General features: G+C 27.7%; 3 protein-coding genes across 4 annotated transcripts in view; 2 read left to right on the top strand and 1 right to left on the bottom strand.

Annotated features, from left to right (window-relative positions):
- On the top strand, nt 1-3550 carry LOC655045 (uncharacterized protein). The gene is made up of 6 exons (XM_961541.4): nt 1-254; nt 304-521; nt 571-689; nt 2975-3162; nt 3216-3324; nt 3378-3550. Exons 1-6 carry the CDS (start codon nt 79-81, stop codon nt 3447-3449), a joined length of 882 nt encoding a protein of 293 aa, XP_966634.1. The 5' UTR covers nt 1-78; the 3' UTR covers nt 3450-3550.
- Nucleotides 3489-5301, bottom strand: Polr1F (RNA polymerase I subunit F). Its single transcript, XM_064359486.1, has 5 exons — nt 5053-5301; nt 4761-5001; nt 4379-4708; nt 3703-3875; nt 3489-3650 (listed from the first exon to the last, which is right to left on the bottom strand). Exons 2-5 carry the CDS (start codon nt 4946-4948, stop codon nt 3529-3531), a joined length of 813 nt encoding a protein of 270 aa, XP_064215556.1. The 5' UTR covers nt 4949-5001; nt 5053-5301; the 3' UTR covers nt 3489-3528.
- A 211-nt stretch (nt 5302-5512) lies between these two features.
- LOC655115 (uncharacterized protein) overlaps nt 5513-20691 on the top strand; it is a 53029-nt gene continuing 37850 nt past the window's right edge. Inside the window, exons 1-5 of one of the 2 annotated variants that reach the window (XM_064359481.1) lie at nt 5513-5673; nt 8406-8543; nt 9161-9229; nt 16973-17146; nt 17199-17399. In XM_064359481.1, the coding sequence (XP_064215551.1) occupies nt 8426-8543; nt 9161-9229; nt 16973-17146; nt 17199-17399 (562 nt within the window). In that variant the 5' untranslated portion in view covers nt 5513-5673; nt 8406-8425. The remainder of the gene's footprint in view (nt 5674-8405; nt 8544-9160; nt 9230-16972; nt 17147-17198; nt 17400-20691) is intronic. The other variant, XM_064359483.1, reaches the window with a different exon arrangement.

Here is a 20691-nt window from a genome sequence, read left to right as displayed (position 1 = left end):
ATGGCGTCCAAAATTTGATGTTTGACAGTTGCAAAGTAGAGGTTATGTTTTCTTGTTTTTGGAAAAAGTAGTGTAATTATGACACGACACGCAAGAAATTGCACTGCAGGGGCTGTGTACACCTACCACGAAAAAAAGAAAGACGCCCAGGCTTCAGGTTATGGTACAAATGCCCAAAGGTTGGGTAAAGATTCAATCAAAGACTTTGATTGTTGCTGCTTGTCTTTGCAACCTTGTCGAAATCCAGTCATAACGTGAGTGTTTCCCCTAAAAAATGCCTAATTTTTGCCGATTATGTCACAGAAAAGACGGCTATTTGTTCGATAAGGAAGTAATCCTTGAATACATCATTGCCAAGAAGAATGAAAACAGCAGGAAGTTGAAAGAGTATGAACGGCTTAAAAAGAAGGAGGATGAGGAGAATTTGGACAAGGCGACGGCTGAGACTAATCAGAAAGTGGAGCAGTTTCTCAAGGGCGAAAATAGCATTATTAGCAAACCAAAAAGCTACTTTAAAAGCGGTAATTTTTTTCTATATGTTTTTGTATTATATTACGTCTTTTATTTTAGACAATGAACCCAGTACTTCGTCAATATCGAACATGGCAGTTGGCCGTGATAAAGAATTGCCGAGTTTTTGGGTTCCGTCTAAAACACCAACTGCCGAAAAAATCAAATTACAAAAACCTGTAAGCACTTATTTGTATAATTATTTACTTCACAGTCTTCATTTTACACGGACGGTTATTTTAATAATTTTTGTATTTTGAAACTATGTAGTTGCCAGAAAAATCACTAGATGGCACCCTATCAGGTCAGGTCAAAAAGTTAGTTTGAAAGTGGTGTTATTTTTTAGTTTTTTGAGCGTTTGAGCGCCTTTTAAGCCAAAACTCAGTTTTCTTTTTGCGGACAAAAATACTTAATTTTAGAAATTTCATGTGTTTTTGCATTTTTTTTTGCTTTTAGGAAGGCAATAATGTGGCAAATAGCGATAAAAACAAGACGAAAATTTACCAAATCAGACCAAAAAAGTGGTTTATTTTACTTTTTTCCAGCGTTTAGGCACATTTCTGGGGTAAAAACAAGGTTTTTTTTCGAAAAGTTTCATTAAAGTTAACTGGAAAAACACGAAATTGATGTCGTTTTCGCTTGTTTCACTTGTTTTGTTTTGCTTTTGGCTAGAAAATCGTCGAAATTGATAAAAATAAGTCGACGAACCACAATATTTGGTCGAAAATCGTGTTTCTGAGGCCTTTAAGCAAGTTTTTGAACAAAAATGTGTGTTTTTTTTAGAATGTTGCTAAAATTGGCCCAAAAATCATCAAAGTATTATATTATTTTTATTCGAGTGTTTTAATTTGTTTTGCAATAAAACGAAAGTGTACCAAATTTCCCCAAAAATGAGTCAAATTTGTTTTTTTTTCGAGTAACTAAAATCTTGTTTTTTTAAGATTTCGTTAAAACTGGCTGAAAAATAATTAAATTAAATCGTAAATTCCACAATTTTTCCTGTATTCCAAGGTTTTGGTATGTTTTATGGGATTTTTTTTGTAAAAATAAAACGAAAATGTACGTAATTTTGCTAAGCATTAAGTCAGAGTTGCCTTTTTTGAGTATTAAAGTACATTTCTGATGTTAAATCAAAGATTTACTTAGAGTTTTACAAAAACTAATTGAAAAATCACCATACTAGATCAAAATTGAAGTCATTTTAACTTGTTTCATTCGATTATTATTTCGTTCTTAAACCAGAGGCTCAGTTATGCAAGGTCTTTTCAAAATCTGCTTAAAAATTGCAAAAATCAATCGAAATTGATCGGATTTTGACTGTTTTACTGTTTTAGTTTCTAAACTAAATTAAACTCGTTTTTTAGTAAAGTTTCGTCAGAAATGAGTCAATGAAATATAAAATTTAGTCGAAAGTAGTGTTATTCTGACCTTACGCAGCCCTTTATCAAGCAAGTTTATCAAAATTTTTGTCTGATTTTGTAAAATCAAAATCAAAAAATCACATTTTTTTTCTTATTAGAGCATTTTGGTACGTTTTCCAGTAATTTTTTAGTAAAAATAAGACGAAAATGTACCAAATTTCGCCAAAAATGGAGTCAAATTTGCTTTTTCCTGAGTATTAAAGCACGATTCTGAGGTAAAAAAAAATCCGAAGTTTCACTAAATCTGATAGAAAAATTGCCAAACTAGATAGAAATTGCATTTATTGTTTCATTCGATTTACCTCTTTTTTGAATCAAATAAGGCTCATTATTTTGTAAAATTTTATCAAAACACCCCTAATAAAAATAAAAAAAATAAATCGAAATTTGAAAATGGTCATATTCTTACCTTTATGAAGTTTCTAAACAAAGTTCTTAACTAAAATATCAGTTTTTTTGTGTAATTTTGCCAAAAGTGCCCGAAAAATCATCAATTTAAATCGAATATTCCAATAATTTTGCCTGGTTCGAGCATCCTAATACGTTCTACAGCAATTTTTTCGCAAAACTTCTTTAAAAGTCATATGAAAATGTACCAAATTTGTTTTCGCTCAAGAACAGAACACAAAAAATGAATAAGTCGCCAAAAAATAATTATTTATCTAAAACCTGGCCAAAGACAAAATTTTGGGAAGACCAATAATAATGGCTAAGAACTTTCGACATAAATAAGTACAAAATTTAGCCAAAAGTGTTTCTGTTTTTGTTTGTGAGGTTGCACCAAAAATGATACTGATGGCCGCAAAATTATCAAATTAAATAAAAAATCACGTTGTTATAGTGTTTTAGTACAAATTATTTCGCAAAATTTCTTTAAAAATAAGACGAAAAAAATCACAGAAATTGGCCGGAGAGGAGTTATTTTTGTGCTAAAAACTTGTAATTTTTTCAGCGCGGGGTCTGGTTATTATTTTTTTTTGGTTAAAAAATGTTATGACCGACTAAACATATTTCCCTCAAAAGTAATTACTTTGTTTGTTAAGGACAATGTGGTATTGTGCCCCATTTCGGGGAAACCCCTCAAAGTAAAAGACTTAATTGACGTCAAATTCACTCCAATCAAGGATTCAGGCGACAAAAAATCCTTAATTGCGAAAGAATGTCGTTACATGTGTGCTGTAACACACGATGTTTTAAGTAACTCAGTTCCCTGTGCTGTTCTCAAACCAACGTAAGTTAATAACTTATTAACAACACTAAATAAAAAAATGACCGTACTTTTAGGGGTGACGTTGTTACGCTAGAATGTGTGGAGAAAATTATAAAAAAAGATTGGATACATCCGCTCACTAGCAAAAAATTGACAGAAAAAGACATCATTGTAATGCAGAGGGTAAAACAGTAACACTTCAATTTGTAACAAAAGTAATGCGGTTTTTATTATAGGGGGGTACAGGCTATGCCCAAACTAATGTGGAACTGGAAGCCAAGCAAGAACGCCCAGCTCTTCAAGCCTGAATTATTTAAAAAAAATTGAGGCATTTACAAAGAAAAGAATTGTGTTTTATATTTTATTTCATGTATTTGTGGAACAATTTTATGAAGAATCCTCTTGTACATGTTTTTTCTTTTTCTTTTTGATTGGTGGTTCAATATCTTCGTCAACTTCCGCCTTACGTTTAGTTTTTTTCTTACTCTTCTTTAAACTTATCTCAGGTTCTGAAATTAGTTGTCAAGAAGTTGTAAGAATTTTTTTTAATAAAAAATTTACCTTCTTTTATTAATGTGTCAAAATTAAGACTCTCGTCATTGAACGACTCATCAAAAATAATTTTTTTCGCTTTCTTCTTACTACTTTTTGTCACTGTCTCATCAAGGTTTTCTTCAAAAACTATTTTATTGTTCGACTCGTTTAATACGTTTGGAGTCGCGTCCAAAACATTGCTACAATTAATTGAATTAAGTTTTGTCTACAGGGTGAGTCTGTTATAAAGTATATTTGTTACTACATCTCAAAAACTAGTCCCACAGAATTCAGCGTTTGCTAGTAAATACTTTATATTTTTTTCTGTGCTTGTGATTTTTTTCAGAATTTTTCTACAATTCCGTACAATTAAAATCAATAAATAAATTAACTAAGCACTACTAATTATCTACATTTTTTTTATTTCCTGTGTCACCTGAAAACAAGCGATGGTTAATTAAATGTTGCTGAAAAAACTGTAACTAACCCCCAAAAAAAATAATTAAGTAAAAATAAAAAATTCAATTATTCGTATAAGAAAGGGTAAACAAATTCTGAAAAAGAAACACATGTATAGAAAAAAATATAAAGTATTTAATAATTTAATAACGCTGACTTTTGGGCGACTATTACTTTTTAAAATATGGTGAGAAATACTTTTAGCAGACTCACTATGTAGTTGTATGATGAAAAATAAACTTACATAATTCTACCTTTAATGTAAGGCAATTTTCCCTCGAAATTTGTTGACGTGATTTCTAGTTGTATTCTACTGCCAGGGTTCAAATTTTCGCCCAACCACTCATGTTTCTTGGGCTTTGGCAAAGACACATTAAAAATTTTATGTACCAGACAACCAACATGATCTTTAGTCTTTTTGTGTACGACACCTTCCAGTATTTTACCTTCCACAGGCTTAAAAATGAAGAATTCGGCCTCAATATCGGCGTGAATGTAGCAAGAATCATCACAGATTTTTCCTGCTTTTGACAACAATTTTGTATTTTTGTAACCACACAGAATCCCATCTAATCTACAAATAAATTATTAAAACTATTGGCAAAACTTTCATTTTTACCCAAAACCTGGCACTAAACTTCCCTATCCTTGAATTGAGGATCTCCTTAACTGAATTATTTAAATCGTTCAAGTGGTAAGGGTGGAGGGCTATGTGTTCCTGGAGGGTAAGTAATTCCACACACGAATTCTTATCCTCAACTAACGAGTTTAATTCGTTTAAATTAAAAGTTTTTAATAATTTTTGTTTTTTCATTTTCGGGGGGCCCACGTGTGGGTATGATAACCTCACTTAATTTTTTTGGAAACCTAACAAATGTGTTATAGTGCAAAAAATGACAAAAATATTAAATGACTTACGTGAAATCACAAACCCACCATTTATTAATATTAATTAGGCCACAAATCCACGATAATATATCACCTCAAGTCACAAAAAATGTGAGGTTACGTAAAATAATTAACCGGTTTTTTACACTTTTATTAATGGTTCTTATCTACTATAGTACACTTATGTAATTATACATGGCAATTGTATTTACTCCATGACCTTTTTTTGAATGTGTTAAAAAATTCTTTTTTTGATTTTTGATTCTGGTGCGCGCTTTCGACCCAATGTGCATTTGATACTCTCTTCTTGTTTCGTGTATTTGGAACCCAGACACTTTTTTGTGTCCTAGTGTTAGTCCTTACGTTCAATTAAAAGAAAACTTGTAGGAATTTGGTGTGTTTTTATATTTTTCAAAAACTCAAAAAAAAAGACTCAAAAACCATAGGATTCTAAGCGCACAGTTTAGTGACTTTCAATTTTTCCAACTCTGTGTCAGTCGTACCAATTATTTCAGGTGTTGACATTTTACGTGTTGTCTCGTTTCAAAAGTGGTAAAGGGCTTGTACAAAGTTAAATACAGTTGATAAATGTTTTAAAACTGTGTGAAATGGATTAATAAACGTAATTATTACAAGGAAACCTCTAAACCGGTGAGTTGTAGATATTATACTGTGATATCAACTCGTTAATAAGTTGGTGGTTCAAGTGGGATATGTTGCTTATTTTTTGTTTTTTAACAGAGATTAACAAAATTATTGCAAGAAATGATGCCAGATTAGTGAGGGATTAATTTTAAAGTTTTTGTTCTAGAGACAAAAACATAAATTTGTGGAACTGGATTCAGTGTTAGTGTTATTGTTTACTGCATGTTGATAGATTTAGTTGATTTCATATTACTTTTTATCTTACTACATCTGTTGTGTTATTTTTGTATGGATTAGAACCACCCAGACTCCGGAATAGATAATAATAATGACTAGATAAGTTGATATCACACAAGTACTTATCTGTTATTTCTAGTGTTTGTGCTAGTGATTGCTAATTATTTCAAGTTTTCCTTATTTATTTTTGTGTTTTTCAAAAATATACAGCTTTTATTGCATCATCTTACAGATAAAAGAACTCGTGAGAAAAATGAGTTTTTTTGATCATATTTCATGTTTCTGGTAAAGTAGTAATAAAACCGATTAAAAAACTTTAGGGACATGTAAGAAGCTAGAAAGGCATCTTAATGTAGTAATAGTAGTATGCCATAAAAATTATTATTATGATGTCATACTTTTTTGTGACACTATGTATAAACAAAAATATTTTTTTGAAATCCTAGAGTATAAATTGTTAAATAATAACTGAGCCACCGAAGATGGAAGCTGGGCTGGACCACCTGTACAGGGTGCTACAGACTTTAAATTTTAAGAAGTTTGAAAAAAAATTGTAAACACTCTGTAGTAATTCAGATCAATCAAACTCAGTTAATAAGCCTGTTAGGCCTTATTTAAGACGTACGTGATAATAATGTCATCAAAAAAGCACTGTTTCTATTTTTTACTAATTTTTAAAAAATAAAGGTGTAAAACCGATTTTTTTGTTTTTTTTTTAACAGCAATCCCTAAACTGAACTAAAAAAACCTTTGAGGACACGAAGAAGCGAAAAAGGCATCTTAATGAGCTCAAAAAAATAATAGCATTCTATTAGAAAAATATACTCAGTGTCATAAAGATTGCAACACCAAGAAGAAATAGAAATTTTTTGATAAAACTTGGCACAAATGTTAGACTTTTAACAGGTATTTAATACAGGGTGACCCAGCAGTGTGTAATCGGTCTATAACTTTTTTACTATTTGAAATATTACTATTCTGTACTAAAAATATTTTTGTTATACACAGGGTGTTGTATACAGTGTGGTGAACTAAAGTTACATTTTTTTAAATGCAACACACTATATATTTTTGCTTAATTCAATTCTACGCAAAAAATAATGTAACTTTATATAAACTATTATGGGTCAATCTCTTTTTGTTTCGGAATCATTCAACTTTTCGTTATAAAACAGACCAATTTTTGAAAAATCACTGCAAAGTCGCTTATGAATATTTTCCTATAAATTTGCAACATAAAAACTTAGAATACCTTGTAGTTTGAGGAAATAGACGACTTTTAGTTAAAGTACGCAGATAATACACAGGGTGTGCCAAAACGCAAAAAGTTCAATAACTCATTTTTTTCAAATGGAACAGCCTGTATTTTATTAAATGTGTCGATAGCATTTTTGATAAGCTTTCTAACGGTATAGGGCTTGCATAGCAAATTTAAAATATCTTTTGAGATTTTTCAAAAAAATATATTTTATTACAAGACAATATGTTAGCCTAGAATCTGATAGTCAACTGGTAATTAATTTTTGGATATGTACTAATGTGACTAATTACACAAGTAATCTAATTATTACCTGATACCTAAATGAATTTCACTCATCAAGAATTATTAATAAAATAAATAAAAAATAAAATTTTATTTTTTTGAACACTTTAAGAAATATTGTAAATTTGCTATAAAAACCGCATATCAATAGAAAGCTTATGAAAAATGCAATCGACACATGTAAAGAAATACATGGTGTTCCATAAAAAAAATGAGTTATTCAACTTTCTGCGTTTTGGCACACCCTGTACATTATTTCCGTGTTTCAAGTAAAAGTCGACTATTTTCTAAAACTACAGGATATTTTGAATTTTTCTGTTGCAAATTTACCGGAAAATATTCATAGGCGACTTTGCAGCGATTTTTCAAAAATTGGTCTTTTTGATAACGAAAAGTTGAATAATTCCAAAACAAAAAGAGATAGACCCATAATAGTTTATATAAAGTTACATTATTTTTTTGCGTAAAATCTAATCATGCAAAAATATATAGGGTGTTCCATTTAAAAAAATGTAACTTTGGTTCACCACCCTGTATACAACACACTGTGTATAATAAAAACATTTTCAGTTTGTGGACTTTAAGTCGCTCTATCGGATAATAAAAACAGAATCGCAATATTTAAATAATAAATAAGTTATAGACCGATTATGCACCTCTGGGTCAGCCTGTACGTTACAAAACAAAATATGTTTTTTTTTTTTAAATAAACATTCATTAGCTTGATTTTTTATTCGTTCAAACGTTTAGGGCCGGCTTACAGAAAGCGAAATTAAGATTTAATTCAGAATTAAACTAATTCGAGTTAAGTTGCTATTTAAAATGCATTGACATAATAATGTCAAGTTAAAGTTTAATTGCAATTAAAATGTTCGGTAAACCGGCTTTTAGTTGTTAGGGCTAGTATTAAAAGAAGATTTGCTCTGTCAACTGTATTAACTTAATTACTTTTTTGCAGACAACTCATCATCATTTACTATGCGATTTAATAAACAAGAACTAATCACATTGGCCACACAACCATCCACCAAATTCGAAAAAGAGGGAATTTTGTACATACGTGAGAGACAAGACGGATTTTTTCGAAAAGCTGAAAGTAAGTTACATTTTTTGTGTCAAGATTTTTTTACAGTGACTAATGGACAAAACGTGATAGGTTTTATTGCCGCAGCTAGAGACATTAAAATTAGATGAGAAGTGCAGCAGTGTTCTCTTAAAACTTTAATAAACTGTTGTTTTATCGTTCGATAGATGGAAAAGTTTATGTTGGAACTGTTCAAATATTAAAGTTGTTTTCGAACTCGACATCTAGCAAATATTTTATTTGCGGAACTGCGATCCTGTTCGCTTTTCCGACTATTGTTTCATTGCATGAATGTTACTAATAAACGGACAATAGTTAATTTTCTCACATGGAGGTTCATTTTCATAACTCACTTCGCAGTTCATTAACAAGAAACTGTTTTTTTGTGTTTTCATGTTTAATTTTTGCTCTTTCGAGGGAACTTTTTTTCAATTAACGCTGTAATTACTGTAAATATGATATTGATTTGTGTAAATGTACTTACATAACTTTCCATACAATCATGTACATACTTAACAAGTAAAAATGGATAATTACTTGTACTTGCTACTCCACGTACATGAAATTTTTCAACAGTTTTTTATTTTATTTGTTACTTTAGCTTATATGTTTCTTATCGTGTATTACAGGTAAAAGGAAATATCAAAAACGTGAAAAGAGACTTCGCAATCTGAGCTGTGTAGGGGGAGTAAGCAAAGGTACTACCACGATGCACCTCGCTTGGATTTTATCTTGTTTGTTAAATATTTGCATTTATTTAACGACCAATAATAATTTTTTTAGCTTTCGAAAAATATTACGAACTAACTGACTAACAATTTTCATCACTTGTTTAATTTTTAATTGGTCGTCAAATGCATACGGTTCTAGTATTATTATTATTATTTTTGTTTATTTGACACACAAGATGAATTTACAAAACTAACACTCCGCTAACACACATGTAATTTGTTGCTAATTTACTAACACGACAGGTGGTGGTCTCATTCACATTTGGTTTGCTTTGTAACAATTTAATTGTTACACTCACTTGTCATCACTAACAATTGGCTTGAAGGTTGATCATAATGCAATCATCATTAGAGCTTCTACAGTAATATTTAGTTAGTTTTGATTAATGTTCATTTACATCATCTTCATTTTAATTATTTCGTCGATTTTAGGCAACACATGAGTTAAAATTACGTAGTTAGTGTGTGAATAAACAACCTAATCTACTGATAAACAAATTAAATGCGCGACCGTTTTGAAATATATATTTTTTTATGTTATTTTTTGCACGGTTGAAAGTTGTGATTGTTTGTCTTTTGTTTTCAAATAATTGTTCATTAATGTAAATAATGAAAAAATTAAAATTCTCTTCACACCAATCCGGTTGTAGAGTTCTTTGTGATGATATTTCTTATTGTGACGTGTTCAGTTTAAATAATATTGCACATACAGGATGTTCATTAGAAAACGTCTGTGCTACACTATACAAAAAGGTATAGAAAACTTCCAAAATAAATCACATTAAGCATTTTTTAAATTAGTTTAGTGTTTAATTTAGAGTTCAAATAATGTTTCTTTATCAGAACTTTAAAATACGTTAAAAGATGTGCTGGGCTTTTAAATAAATTTAAATTTGCTTATTACAATTTGGAGTTATTTACATTTTAAAAATTTGAGTGAAAATTAGCAAAAACACTAAACTTTAATTTAAAAAATATTATATGAGCAGTGGAAAAAAAAATAAATAATAATAATGTTAAATAATAATAAATATAAATAAACACTCAATTTATTTTGAAAATGTCAATTTATGATATTTCTCGTATTTTAGGTAAGTTTTTATAAAGAAAAATTTATTTTTATATATGGTTTATTTTTTACGAAAATTCTTAAAATAATTACATTTTTGGAAGCATAACCTGTAAAGAAGTATGAAAAAGGAAAAAAATACAATAATTTTAAAACTGCTTAAAATTATTTTTTCATTATTTAAATGAGCGTAGCCAGTGGTTCAACTGGATAATTTATTGTCATATTGTGGGAGAGTTACATCAGGGGTACCTCAAGGCTCCGTCTTAGGGCCCTTATTGTACCTTTTATATATACTTTCGACATAGTAAACTTTATTCAACATTCAAGGTATTCAAAGTTATTCATCTAGAGACAATTTGAAATTAAACATTGAAAAACCTAAATAAAAATTGTCAAAAGCATAAAATTACTGGGCGTTGTCTTTGATCAAGAATTGCGATTCAAAAGTCATTTCTCTCTTTTAGTAAAAAATAGTTATGTGCTTTTGCGTCCACTTTATCAAAATCGAAGTTTAATTAACCTCAGATTAAGAAAAAAATTCTGAAACACTTGTACTACCCATTATAAATACTGTCTTACTCTTTTTTACCCTTGTCTTAATTCTAGTTTCAAAAATTGTTTACAAAAAAATTAAAACAATTGTTGTACATTTATTTGTAAACTTAGAAAATATGATCACATTTCTCTAAAAATTAAAGAATTAAATTGCTCATACAGGATGTTCATTAGAAAACGTCTGTGCTACATTATGCAAAAATCTATAGAAAAATAAATCACATTAAGCATTTTTTTAAATTAGTTTAGCGTTTAATTTAGAGTTCAAATCATGTTTCTTTATCAGAACGTTAAAATACGTTAAAAGATGTGCTTCGCTTTGAAATAAATTTAAATTTGCTTATTGCAATTTGGAGTTATTTACATTTTAAAAATTTGAGTGAAAATTAGCAAAAACACTAAAATTTAATTTAAAAAATATTATATGAGCAGTGGAAAAGTAATAAATTAATAATAAATAATAATGTTAAATAATAATAAATAAAAATAAAAACTCAATTTATTTTGAAAATGTCAATTTATATTATTTCTCGTATTTTAGGTAAGTTTTTATAAAGAGAAATTGATTTTTATATATGGTTTATTTTTTACGAAATTTCTTAAAATAGTTACGTTTTTGGGAGCATAACTTGTTTGAAAAAGGAAAAAAATACAATAATTTTAAATCTGCTTCAAATTCTTTTTTCATTATTTAAATGAGCGTAGCCAGTGGTTCAACTGGATAATTTATTGTCATATTGTGAGAGAGTTACATCAGAGGTACCTCAAGGCTCCGTCTTAGGGCCCTTATTGTACCTTTTATATATACTTTCGACATAGTAAACTTTATTCAACATTCAAGGTATTCAAAGTTATTCATCTAGAGACAATTTGAAATTAAACATTGAAAAACCTAAATAAAAATTGTCAAAAGCATAAAATTACTGGGCGTTGTCTTTGATCAAGAATTACGATTCAAAAGCCATTTCTCTCTTTTAGTAAAAAATAGTTACGTGCTTTTGCGTCCACTTTATCAAAATCGAAGTTTAATTAACCTCAGATTAAGAAAAAAATTCTGAAACACTTGTACTACCTATTATAAATACTGTCTTACTCTTTTTTACCCTTGTCTTAATTCTAGTTTCAAAAATTGTTTACAAAAAAATTAAAATAATTGTACATTTATTTGTAAACTTAGAAAATATGATCACATTTCTCTAAAAATTAAAGAATTAAATTGCACATACAGGATGTTCATTAGAAAACGTGTGTGCTACATTATGCAAAAAACTATAGAAAAATAAATCGCATTAAGCATTTTTTTAAATTAGTTTACCCTTTAATTTAGAGTTCAAATAATGTTTCTTTATCAGAACTTTAAAATACGTTAAAAGATGTGCTGGGCTTTTAAATAAATTTAAATTTGCTTATTGCAATTTGGAGTTATTTACATTTTAAAAATTTGAGTGAAAATTAGCAAAAACACTAAAATTTAATTTAAAAAATATTATATGAGCAGTGGAAAAGTAATAAGTTAATAATAAATAATAATAATGTTAAATAATAATAAATAAAAATAAAAACTCAATTTATTTTGAAAATGTCAATTTGTGATATTTCTCGTATTTTAGGTAAGTTTTTATAAAGAGAAATTGATTTTTATATATGGTTTATTTTTTACGAAATTTCTTAAAATAGTTACGTTTTTGGGAGCATAACTTGTAAAGAAGTTTGAAAAAGGAAAAAAATACAATAATTTTAAAACTGCTTAAAATTCTTTTTTCATTATTTAAATGAGCGTAGCCAGTGGTTCAACTGGATAATTTATTGTCATATTGTGGGAGAGTTACATCAGGGGTACCTCAAGGCTCCGTCTTAGGGCCCTTATTGTACCTTTTATATATACTTTCGACATAGTAAACTTTATTCAACATTCAAGGTATTCAAAGTTATTCATCTAGAGACAATTTGAAATTAAACATTGAAAAACCTAAATAAAAATTGTCAAAAGCATAAAATTACTGGGCGTTGTCTTTGATCAAGAATTGCGATTCAAAAGTCATTTCTTTCTTTTAGTAAAAAATAGTTGTGTTTTTGCGTCCACTTTATCAAAATCGAAGTTTAATTAACCTCAAATTAAGAAAAAAATTCTGAAACACTTGTACTACCTATTATAAATACTGTCTTACTCTTTTTTACCCTTGTCTTAATTCTAGTTTCAAAAATTGTTTACAAAAAAATTAAAATAATTGTTGTACATTTATTTGTAAACTTAGAAAATATGATCACATTTCTCTAAAAATTAAAGAATTAAATTGCACATACAGGATGTTCATTAGAAAACGTCTGTGCTACATTATGCAAAAAACTATAGAAAAATAAATCACATTAAGCATTTTTTTAAATTAGTTTAGCGTTTAATTTAGAGTTCAAATAATGTTTCTTTATCAGAACGTTAAAATACGTTAAAAGATGTGCTTCGCTTTCAAATAAATTTAAATTTGCTTATTGCAATTTGGAGTTATTTACATTTTAAAAATTTGAGTGAAAATTAGCAAAAACACTAAAATTTCATTTAAAAAATATTATATGAGCAGTGGAAAAGTAATAAATTAATAATAAATAATAATGTTAAATAATAATAAATAAAAATAAAAACTCAATTTATTTTGAAAATGTTAATTTATATTATTTCTCGTATTTAGGTAAGTTTTTATAAAGAGAAATTGATTTATATATATGGTTTACTTTTTACGAAATTTCTTAAATTAATTACATTTTTGGAAGCATAACTTGTAAAGAAGTATGAAAAAGGAAAAAAATACAATCATTTTAAAACTGCTTAAAATTATTTTTTCATTATTTAAATGAGCGTAGCCAGTGGTTCAACTGGATAATTTATTGTCATATTGTGGGAGAGTTACATCAGGGGTACCTCAAGGCTCCGTCTTAGGGCCCTTATTGTACCTTTTATATATACTTTCGACATAGTAAACTTTATTCATCATTCAAGGTATTCAAAGTTATTCATCTAGAGACAATTTGAAATTAAACATTGAAAAACCTAAATAAAAATTGTCAAAAGCATAAAATTACTGGGCGTTGTCTTTGATCAAGAATTACGATTCAAAAGTCATTTTTCTCTGTTAGTAAAAAATGGTTATGTGCTTTTGCGTCCACTTTATCAAAATCGAAGTTTAATTAACCTCAGATTAAGAAAAAAATTCTGAAACACTTGTACTACCTATTATAAATACTGTCTTACTCTTTTTTACCCTTGTCTTAATTCTAGTTTCAAAAATTGTTTACAAAAAAATTAAAATAATTGTTGTACATTTATTTGTAAACTTAGAAAATATGATCACATTTCTCTAAAAATTAAAGAATTAAATTGCACATACAGGATGTTCATTAGAAAACGTCTGTGCTACATTATGCAAAAAACTATACAAAAATAAATCGCATTAAGCATTTTTTTAAATTAGTTTACCGTTTAATTTAGAGTTCAAATAATGTTTCTTTATCAGAACGTTAAAATACGTTAAAAGATGTGCTTCGCTTTCAAATAAATTTAAATTTGCTTATTGCAATTTGGAGTTATTTACATTTTAAAAATTTGAGTGAAAATTAGCAAAAACACTAAACTTTAATTTAAAAAATATTATATGAGCAGTGGAAAAAAAAGTAATAATAAATAATAATAATGTTAAATAATAATAAATAAAAATAAACACTCAATTTATTTTGAAAATGTCAATTTATGATATTTCTCGTATTTTAGGTAAGTTTTTATAAAGAAAAATTGATTTTTATATATGGTTTATTTTTTACGAAATTTCTTAAAATAGTTACGTTTTTGGGAGCATAACTTGTAAAGAAGTTTGAAAAAGGAAAAAATACAATAATTTCAAAACTGCTTAAAATTCTTTTTTCATTATTTAAATGAGCGTAGCCAGTGGTTCAACTAGGATAATTTATTGTCATATTGTGAGAGAGTTACATCAGGGGTACCTCAAGGCTCCGTCTTAGGGCCCTTATTGTACCTTTTATATATACTTTCGACATAGTAAACTTTATTCAACATTCAAGGTATTCACAGTTATTCATTTAGAGACAATTTGAAATTAAACATTGAAAAGTGCTCCCTTACAGTTTTCGGACCTAAATTAAATGACATACATTTTGAAAAATCTAAATAAAAATTGTCAAAAGCATAAAATTACTGGGCGTTGTCTTTGATCAAGAATTGCGATTCAAGTCATTTCTCTCTTTTAGTAAAAAATAGTTACGTGCGTTTACGTCCACTTTACCAAAATCGAAGTATAATTAACTTCAAATTAAGATAAATACTGTCTTACCCTTTTTTACCCTTGTCTTAATTCTAGTTACAAAAATTGTTTACAAAAAATTCAATGTTGTACATTTATTTGTAAACTTAGAAAGCATGATCACATTTCTCTAAAAATTATAGAATTAAATTGGTTAAAACTTTATTATCATTTTAAATGTTTTTAAATTTTTGATGGCAGTAAAGCAAAAACTTGTGCATCGTAGATCGTAGATACCCTGTTTTTCTACAGCCCTTTTTTTGTTGCTGTTTTACCTATAATGATGTAGTCATTTATAATAATATCAAAAACCATTTGAAGTCTTAGCCAGTAAACCTATTTAAGAAACAAATAAAATTAAACTTTCTATTACTTCAATAGTTATTATTCTTTTGTTATTTTGTTTTCATTTTATATTATTACTTTTATTCTTATTATTTTTTACATTTTTTCAATGGTATCTACTTTTATGTCTAGTATTCGTTTAATATTATTTAAAATTTATATTATTTTTTCGTGTTAATATTATATATTAATTATATTATTATATAATATTATTATTACTTATTATATATCATTTCTTTTATATTTGAAAAATGTATGTTTTTGTTTTGTTTTATGAAAGCATTAGCTAGTCTTTGCTTCCTCATATTTTTTTTCTTAAATAATGGCTTATTATTATTATTATTATTATTATTATTATTATTATTATTATTATTATTATTGTTATTATTATTTGATCAATGTAGTATTATTTCTCTTTCTGTTTTTCCAAATTTTGTTAAAACTTGAGAACATAGTCCTAACAATTTTTTGGAATATTTTTGACGAAATAGCGCCAAATAATTACTATCGAAATAGCGAAAAATGTCACTATTTTGCTTATTTTATATTTGTATTTGACTAAGAACGTGATAAAATGCAAAAATAGTAAAGCATTCACTTTTCGGACTCATTTTCAGTCAGGTTTAGCAACATTTCACGAAAAAGAAAACGAGTTTTTATCTCAAAGACATACTTAAGCACCTGTTTAGACGCTCCAAAGATGCAAAAATTTTGCTAAAGTGTGACAATTTCTCTCCTAAAAACTTGCTTAAATAAAAATTATCTAACTTTGAGTTTTTTCGGTTTAGAAATTCAGTTTAGAAATCGACTTATTCGTAATTGTGTTAACGTTTTTTAATCTAATTTACTCATTTTTTGCTTCAATTTTTGCCTCAAACTTTCGAAAAAAGTCAAAAATTGGTGAAAACTGATTCTGTAAACTTATAAGTTTGGTTACATCGTTCTAATTTTATTTATAACACCGTCAGAAAATAAAATAAAAAATTAAAAAAAATAATAAAAAAAACTAGCTCAAGCTTATGAATTATGCTAAAATACATACTAAAAAATTTTGCGAACAATTTGTAATCTTTAACTGTTCTCTAATTGTATGAAATAATAATTTTTGAATTATTATAATTAAGATGGAATTATAATTCGTACACTTCATATTTCATGGTTGGTTTAATTTTTAAATGAATCGTAAGTTTTATTTATTTTGTTTTAATGCCAATTTATTATTATTATTAATACTGATAAAATGTTTTGAAAACATCCTATTTTTTTGTATAAAAATAAAATAAATATTGACTTTTTTCAACATTCCATTTTTTGTATAAAGCCAAGCTTTATAGGTTGGGGCGCAGCACTGATGAAACAACACGAATTTTTCGGAATTTATAAATTTAAATTTGTATTTTATCAATAACTCTCTGCTTTTTTGCATTCCAGTCAGTTTAGAAAGATGGTGTAGATTACGAGGCAACTTGCTGTTTTATTTTAAAAGTAAAGATCCATGGTCGGAACCACTTGGTGTTGTGGTTTTGGAACAATGTCAAGTACGAATCGACCCACCTATGGCTTCGCCACCCATGACAGCCGATGGTCAATACCCATTTTATTTAGGTGAACTATTGAAAAATAATTTAATAGTTTACTACAAATTGTCGTACTTTAGTCTTTGATGGGGGTTTGTGTCAAGCATTGGCTTCTGTCTCGGATACAGAACGTTCAAGTTGGATGGATGCCATAAAATCATCAAGTTATGAAGGTATAAGGGCTGAGTTAAATGCTCTGAGACAGTGTTTAGAACGGAGACGAACGCACAAACCGAGTGTTGATCTGCAGACGTGGAGGATGCAAAAGGCACATGTTATAGGTAGGTTTCTAGTTGCGCTTATTTTTAATTTTTTGTTGTATTTTAACGAAATTTTGCTCAAATAAATAAATAATTAAAAAAAAACGGGCGAAGTGAACGACTAGTTATTTTTGACTTGAATTTTTACAAAATAAGTTAGTTTTTTGTTTAAAAATTTCGTAAAAATGCCTTACGAAACTTGTTTTCTCGGTGGTTTAAACGTGTTTTTTGGAAATGCAAAATTTTAAAATCGGGCCAAGTGATTTTTTGGGTCTGTAATAAACCACAACAATGTAGTATTATAAATTTTATACCTGAACGTACATTTGCATGCAAAAGTCGTCTATGACAAATGGTTTTCTAATTATTTGGTGATTTTTTAAAGATTTTTAGTCTTTTTTTAGATTTGGAAAAATTTTTATAAGTTGGAACATCTACAGGTCGCAAAATGTTTTTTGTTGTTGTTGTTTTGTAGTAAGTTCGCAGGTGAGAGACAGTACAAACAATTAAAATGCTTCTTGAATCATCTGCTGCTTTTCGATGGATTTTAAGCGATTTATTTTTGAAAATTTTTAAAACATGATTTGCAAATTTTGCAAAGGAATTCTTATATGATGTAAGAGTCTTGAGGGGCCAAGAAAAATCTGTAAAATAATCGACGGTTAAAAAAACATAGAAATGATCGAGAAACTATTAAAAAAGTTTTACTACATTGATTTCTGATGTAATATTTCGAGTGGAAGATTATTAAAATGGCCTAATATGGCATAACGATTTTATGAGGCTTTTTTGCTATTTTTTTAATTTCGAAAAAATTAGGCAAATAAAAAATTTAGAATCAAACAAAATAATGCTATTTGAATTACTTCATGGACGGTATGGACCAGAAAAAATGCTTATAATGTTTGCCCGTATATCGTATTTTTTATCATCGAAGTAAATGTGTGGTTTTTGAATTATTGGGCGATTTTCGATCCATTTTGAGGATTTTTATATTTTTATTTAATTTTACAGTTGAAAAAATCACGTAACGTACATCAAAGAAAAAGTGAGTCTGCTAAAAAAAAATTTGTAACTTTATCTCAAACACTGCCACTAATATACACTGCCACTCAAAAAATTAAGGTTTAAATTCTTAAATAATTAAATACTTTTTTTATAATGCACGGGATTTTTTTCAGAATTCTTCTACAATTTCTTATCATAAATCTTATTTACTTTAACGAAATTTTGCTCAAATAAATAAATATTTAAAAAAACGGGCGAAGTGAACGACTAGTCATTTTTGACTTGAATTTTTACAAAATAAGTTAGTTTTTTGTTTAAAGGCAATTAAAATCAGAGGAAAAAACGCACAATCATGAGTGAGTTTTTGATTAAAAAACATAAAAAAGTTTATTGGTAAACTTTGGGTCTCTAATTTACTTTTAAAAAAGGCAAAAATTTTAACAAAACTCTAACTAATTATTTGTTTATTCAGCTAACGTAAGTTTCGTCGTAATTGGGTGATTTTTTAACCGTTTTAACGAAATCTTTCAAAACGTATCATCAATTTTGAACTAATTTAGTGATTTTTTGACGAAATTTTGTACAACATGTACAAAATAATGTATTTTTCTAGACTTTACTCATGATTTTTGTTATTTTGTTTATTACTCATGTTTAAATAAATAACCAAAAAAAGAAACAGAATTTTTTGACCTGTTGTAGCGGATTTAATTATAAAAAATAAGTTTGTTTTGTGTGAAAGACGTAATGAAATGCTTGGTAAGGGAAAAGTATTGTACTTTTTTATTTTCTTTCATAGATAATTTCTTTATCCCTTTGAGCAATTAAGCGAGAAAAGTGAGTTGTTAGTTTAAAAAGCTGGTTACGTTTTTGAAAAAGGCAAAGTCCATTAATGCTTTTGAACTAATTACCTGCATTGTTTTTTGTCATTGTAGAGAATTTTTCCTCATCAAATAAATTCATTAGCGAAATAATACAATGAGAATTGAAAAATTGAAAACGTTACGAATAATGTTTTTTTTTGTCTTAAAGGGGGAAATTATGTAAAATGAGTATATTTTTGGCTCAAAATAACTAGTTTTCGAAGTAATTACGCCATTTCTCTAAAATAAAAATTCTCTAAACTGAATAAAAGAACACCAGTTATACGATCTAATTTCGTTATTTTTTGATAAGAGAATTTTTTGTTTTAAAATCTAGTTAAATCTAATAATAATTAATGCTATTTAAAAACCTTCGTTTGTAATTTTCGGTTTATTCTAGTGAAATTATGTGGGATAAGTGAATTTTTGGGCCGTAAAAGTTCTAAAACGGCCGGAAGAGGCAAAATTGACCTAATTTTCGACCTTATTGGTAATCTTTAATTATAATTGAACAAAAATTAGAGAAAAATTTTGCAAATTTTTGGCTTAAAATAACGTAATATTCCACATAATTAGGTAAATGAGTAAAAATTTCTTCCAAAAAACCCAGCTAAATCTTTATAAACAGAATAAGAGAACACCAGTTCTAATCCGATCTAAGTTCACCATTTTTTGACGAAATTTTAGTAAACAAGTTAAATTAAATAAAATAGACTTTAAAATAATGCCACTTTAGCACTTTGTCGTAGTTTTTTAGCTTATTTTACAGTGAATTTTTGGCTTTGATTGGTAATCAAATTTGCAAGAGAAGATGATGTATTTAAGTATTCGAAAGAATAAAAAATAATAAATTCGACGTTTGTTCTTTATCGAACATTTTTCGTTAAAATGAAATATTGAGTTTTTAGCTCAAGATCAGGTAATTTCGACGTCATTAGGTGATTTTTCGGAAGCAAGCTAAAAGAATATCAATTCCGAACTAATTTAATATTTTTTGACGAAAGATTGCAAAATAAATAAGTTTTTTGTTCAAAAAATAGGATAAATCTATCGTAAAAGGCCAATATAATGTCATTTTCTGCACTAATTTGTGATTTTTTGGTCTATTTAAGCGACGAATTTATAATAATATAATTTATTTCCAACAGTTATTAGTCTAAAGTGGACAAGTAACAATACAATGTACCAAAAATAAACAAAATTGAGACAATTAAATTATACAAAACATTATAAATTATGAAGAAAAATATTCTAGAAGCTTGACCTTTACAGTTTTAGTTTGGAAATTATTGAAGAAAATATTTTAATCTATTGTAATATTATTATATAATTTAAAACATTTAAAAAGTGGAGAATTCAGATGATGAAGGGTATTAGGGGTGTAAAAATAAAATTTAAGAGGATTTCGGTTGTTAGCTCTAGGTACTACAATGTTCACTTGA

The sequence above is a fragment of the Tribolium castaneum genome, chromosome 1 (genome assembly GCF_031307605.1).
Source record: "Tribolium castaneum strain GA2 chromosome 1, icTriCast1.1, whole genome shotgun sequence".
Lineage (NCBI taxonomy): Eukaryota > Metazoa > Arthropoda > Insecta > Coleoptera > Tenebrionidae > Tribolium > Tribolium castaneum.
Note: the sequence above shows the minus strand (reverse complement) of the source record. Positions and strands in the feature narration are given on the sequence as shown.

Bases quoted from the DNA above. Each gene is read 5' to 3' on its own strand.
- LOC655045 (XM_961541.4), top strand. From the start codon at position 79: ATGACACGACACGCAAGAAATTGCACTGCAGGGGCTGTGTACACCTAC. The intron at 255-303 runs GTGAGTGTTTCC...ATTATGTCACAG, and splicing joins TGTCGAAATCCAGTCATAAC to AAAAGACGGCTATTTGTTCG. The intron at 3,325-3,377 runs GTAAAACAGTAA...TTTTTATTATAG, and splicing joins ACATCATTGTAATGCAGAGG to GGGGGTACAGGCTATGCCCA.
- Polr1F (XM_064359486.1), bottom strand. From the start codon at position 4,948: ATGAAAAAACAAAAATTATTAAAAACTTTTAATTTAAACGAATTAAAC. The intron at 3,876-4,378 runs GTAAGTTTATTT...AATTAATTGTAG, and splicing joins TACATTAAAGGTAGAATTAT to CAATGTTTTGGACGCGACTC. The intron at 3,651-3,702 runs GTAAATTTTTTA...AACTAATTTCAG, and splicing joins TGACACATTAATAAAAGAAG to AACCTGAGATAAGTTTAAAG.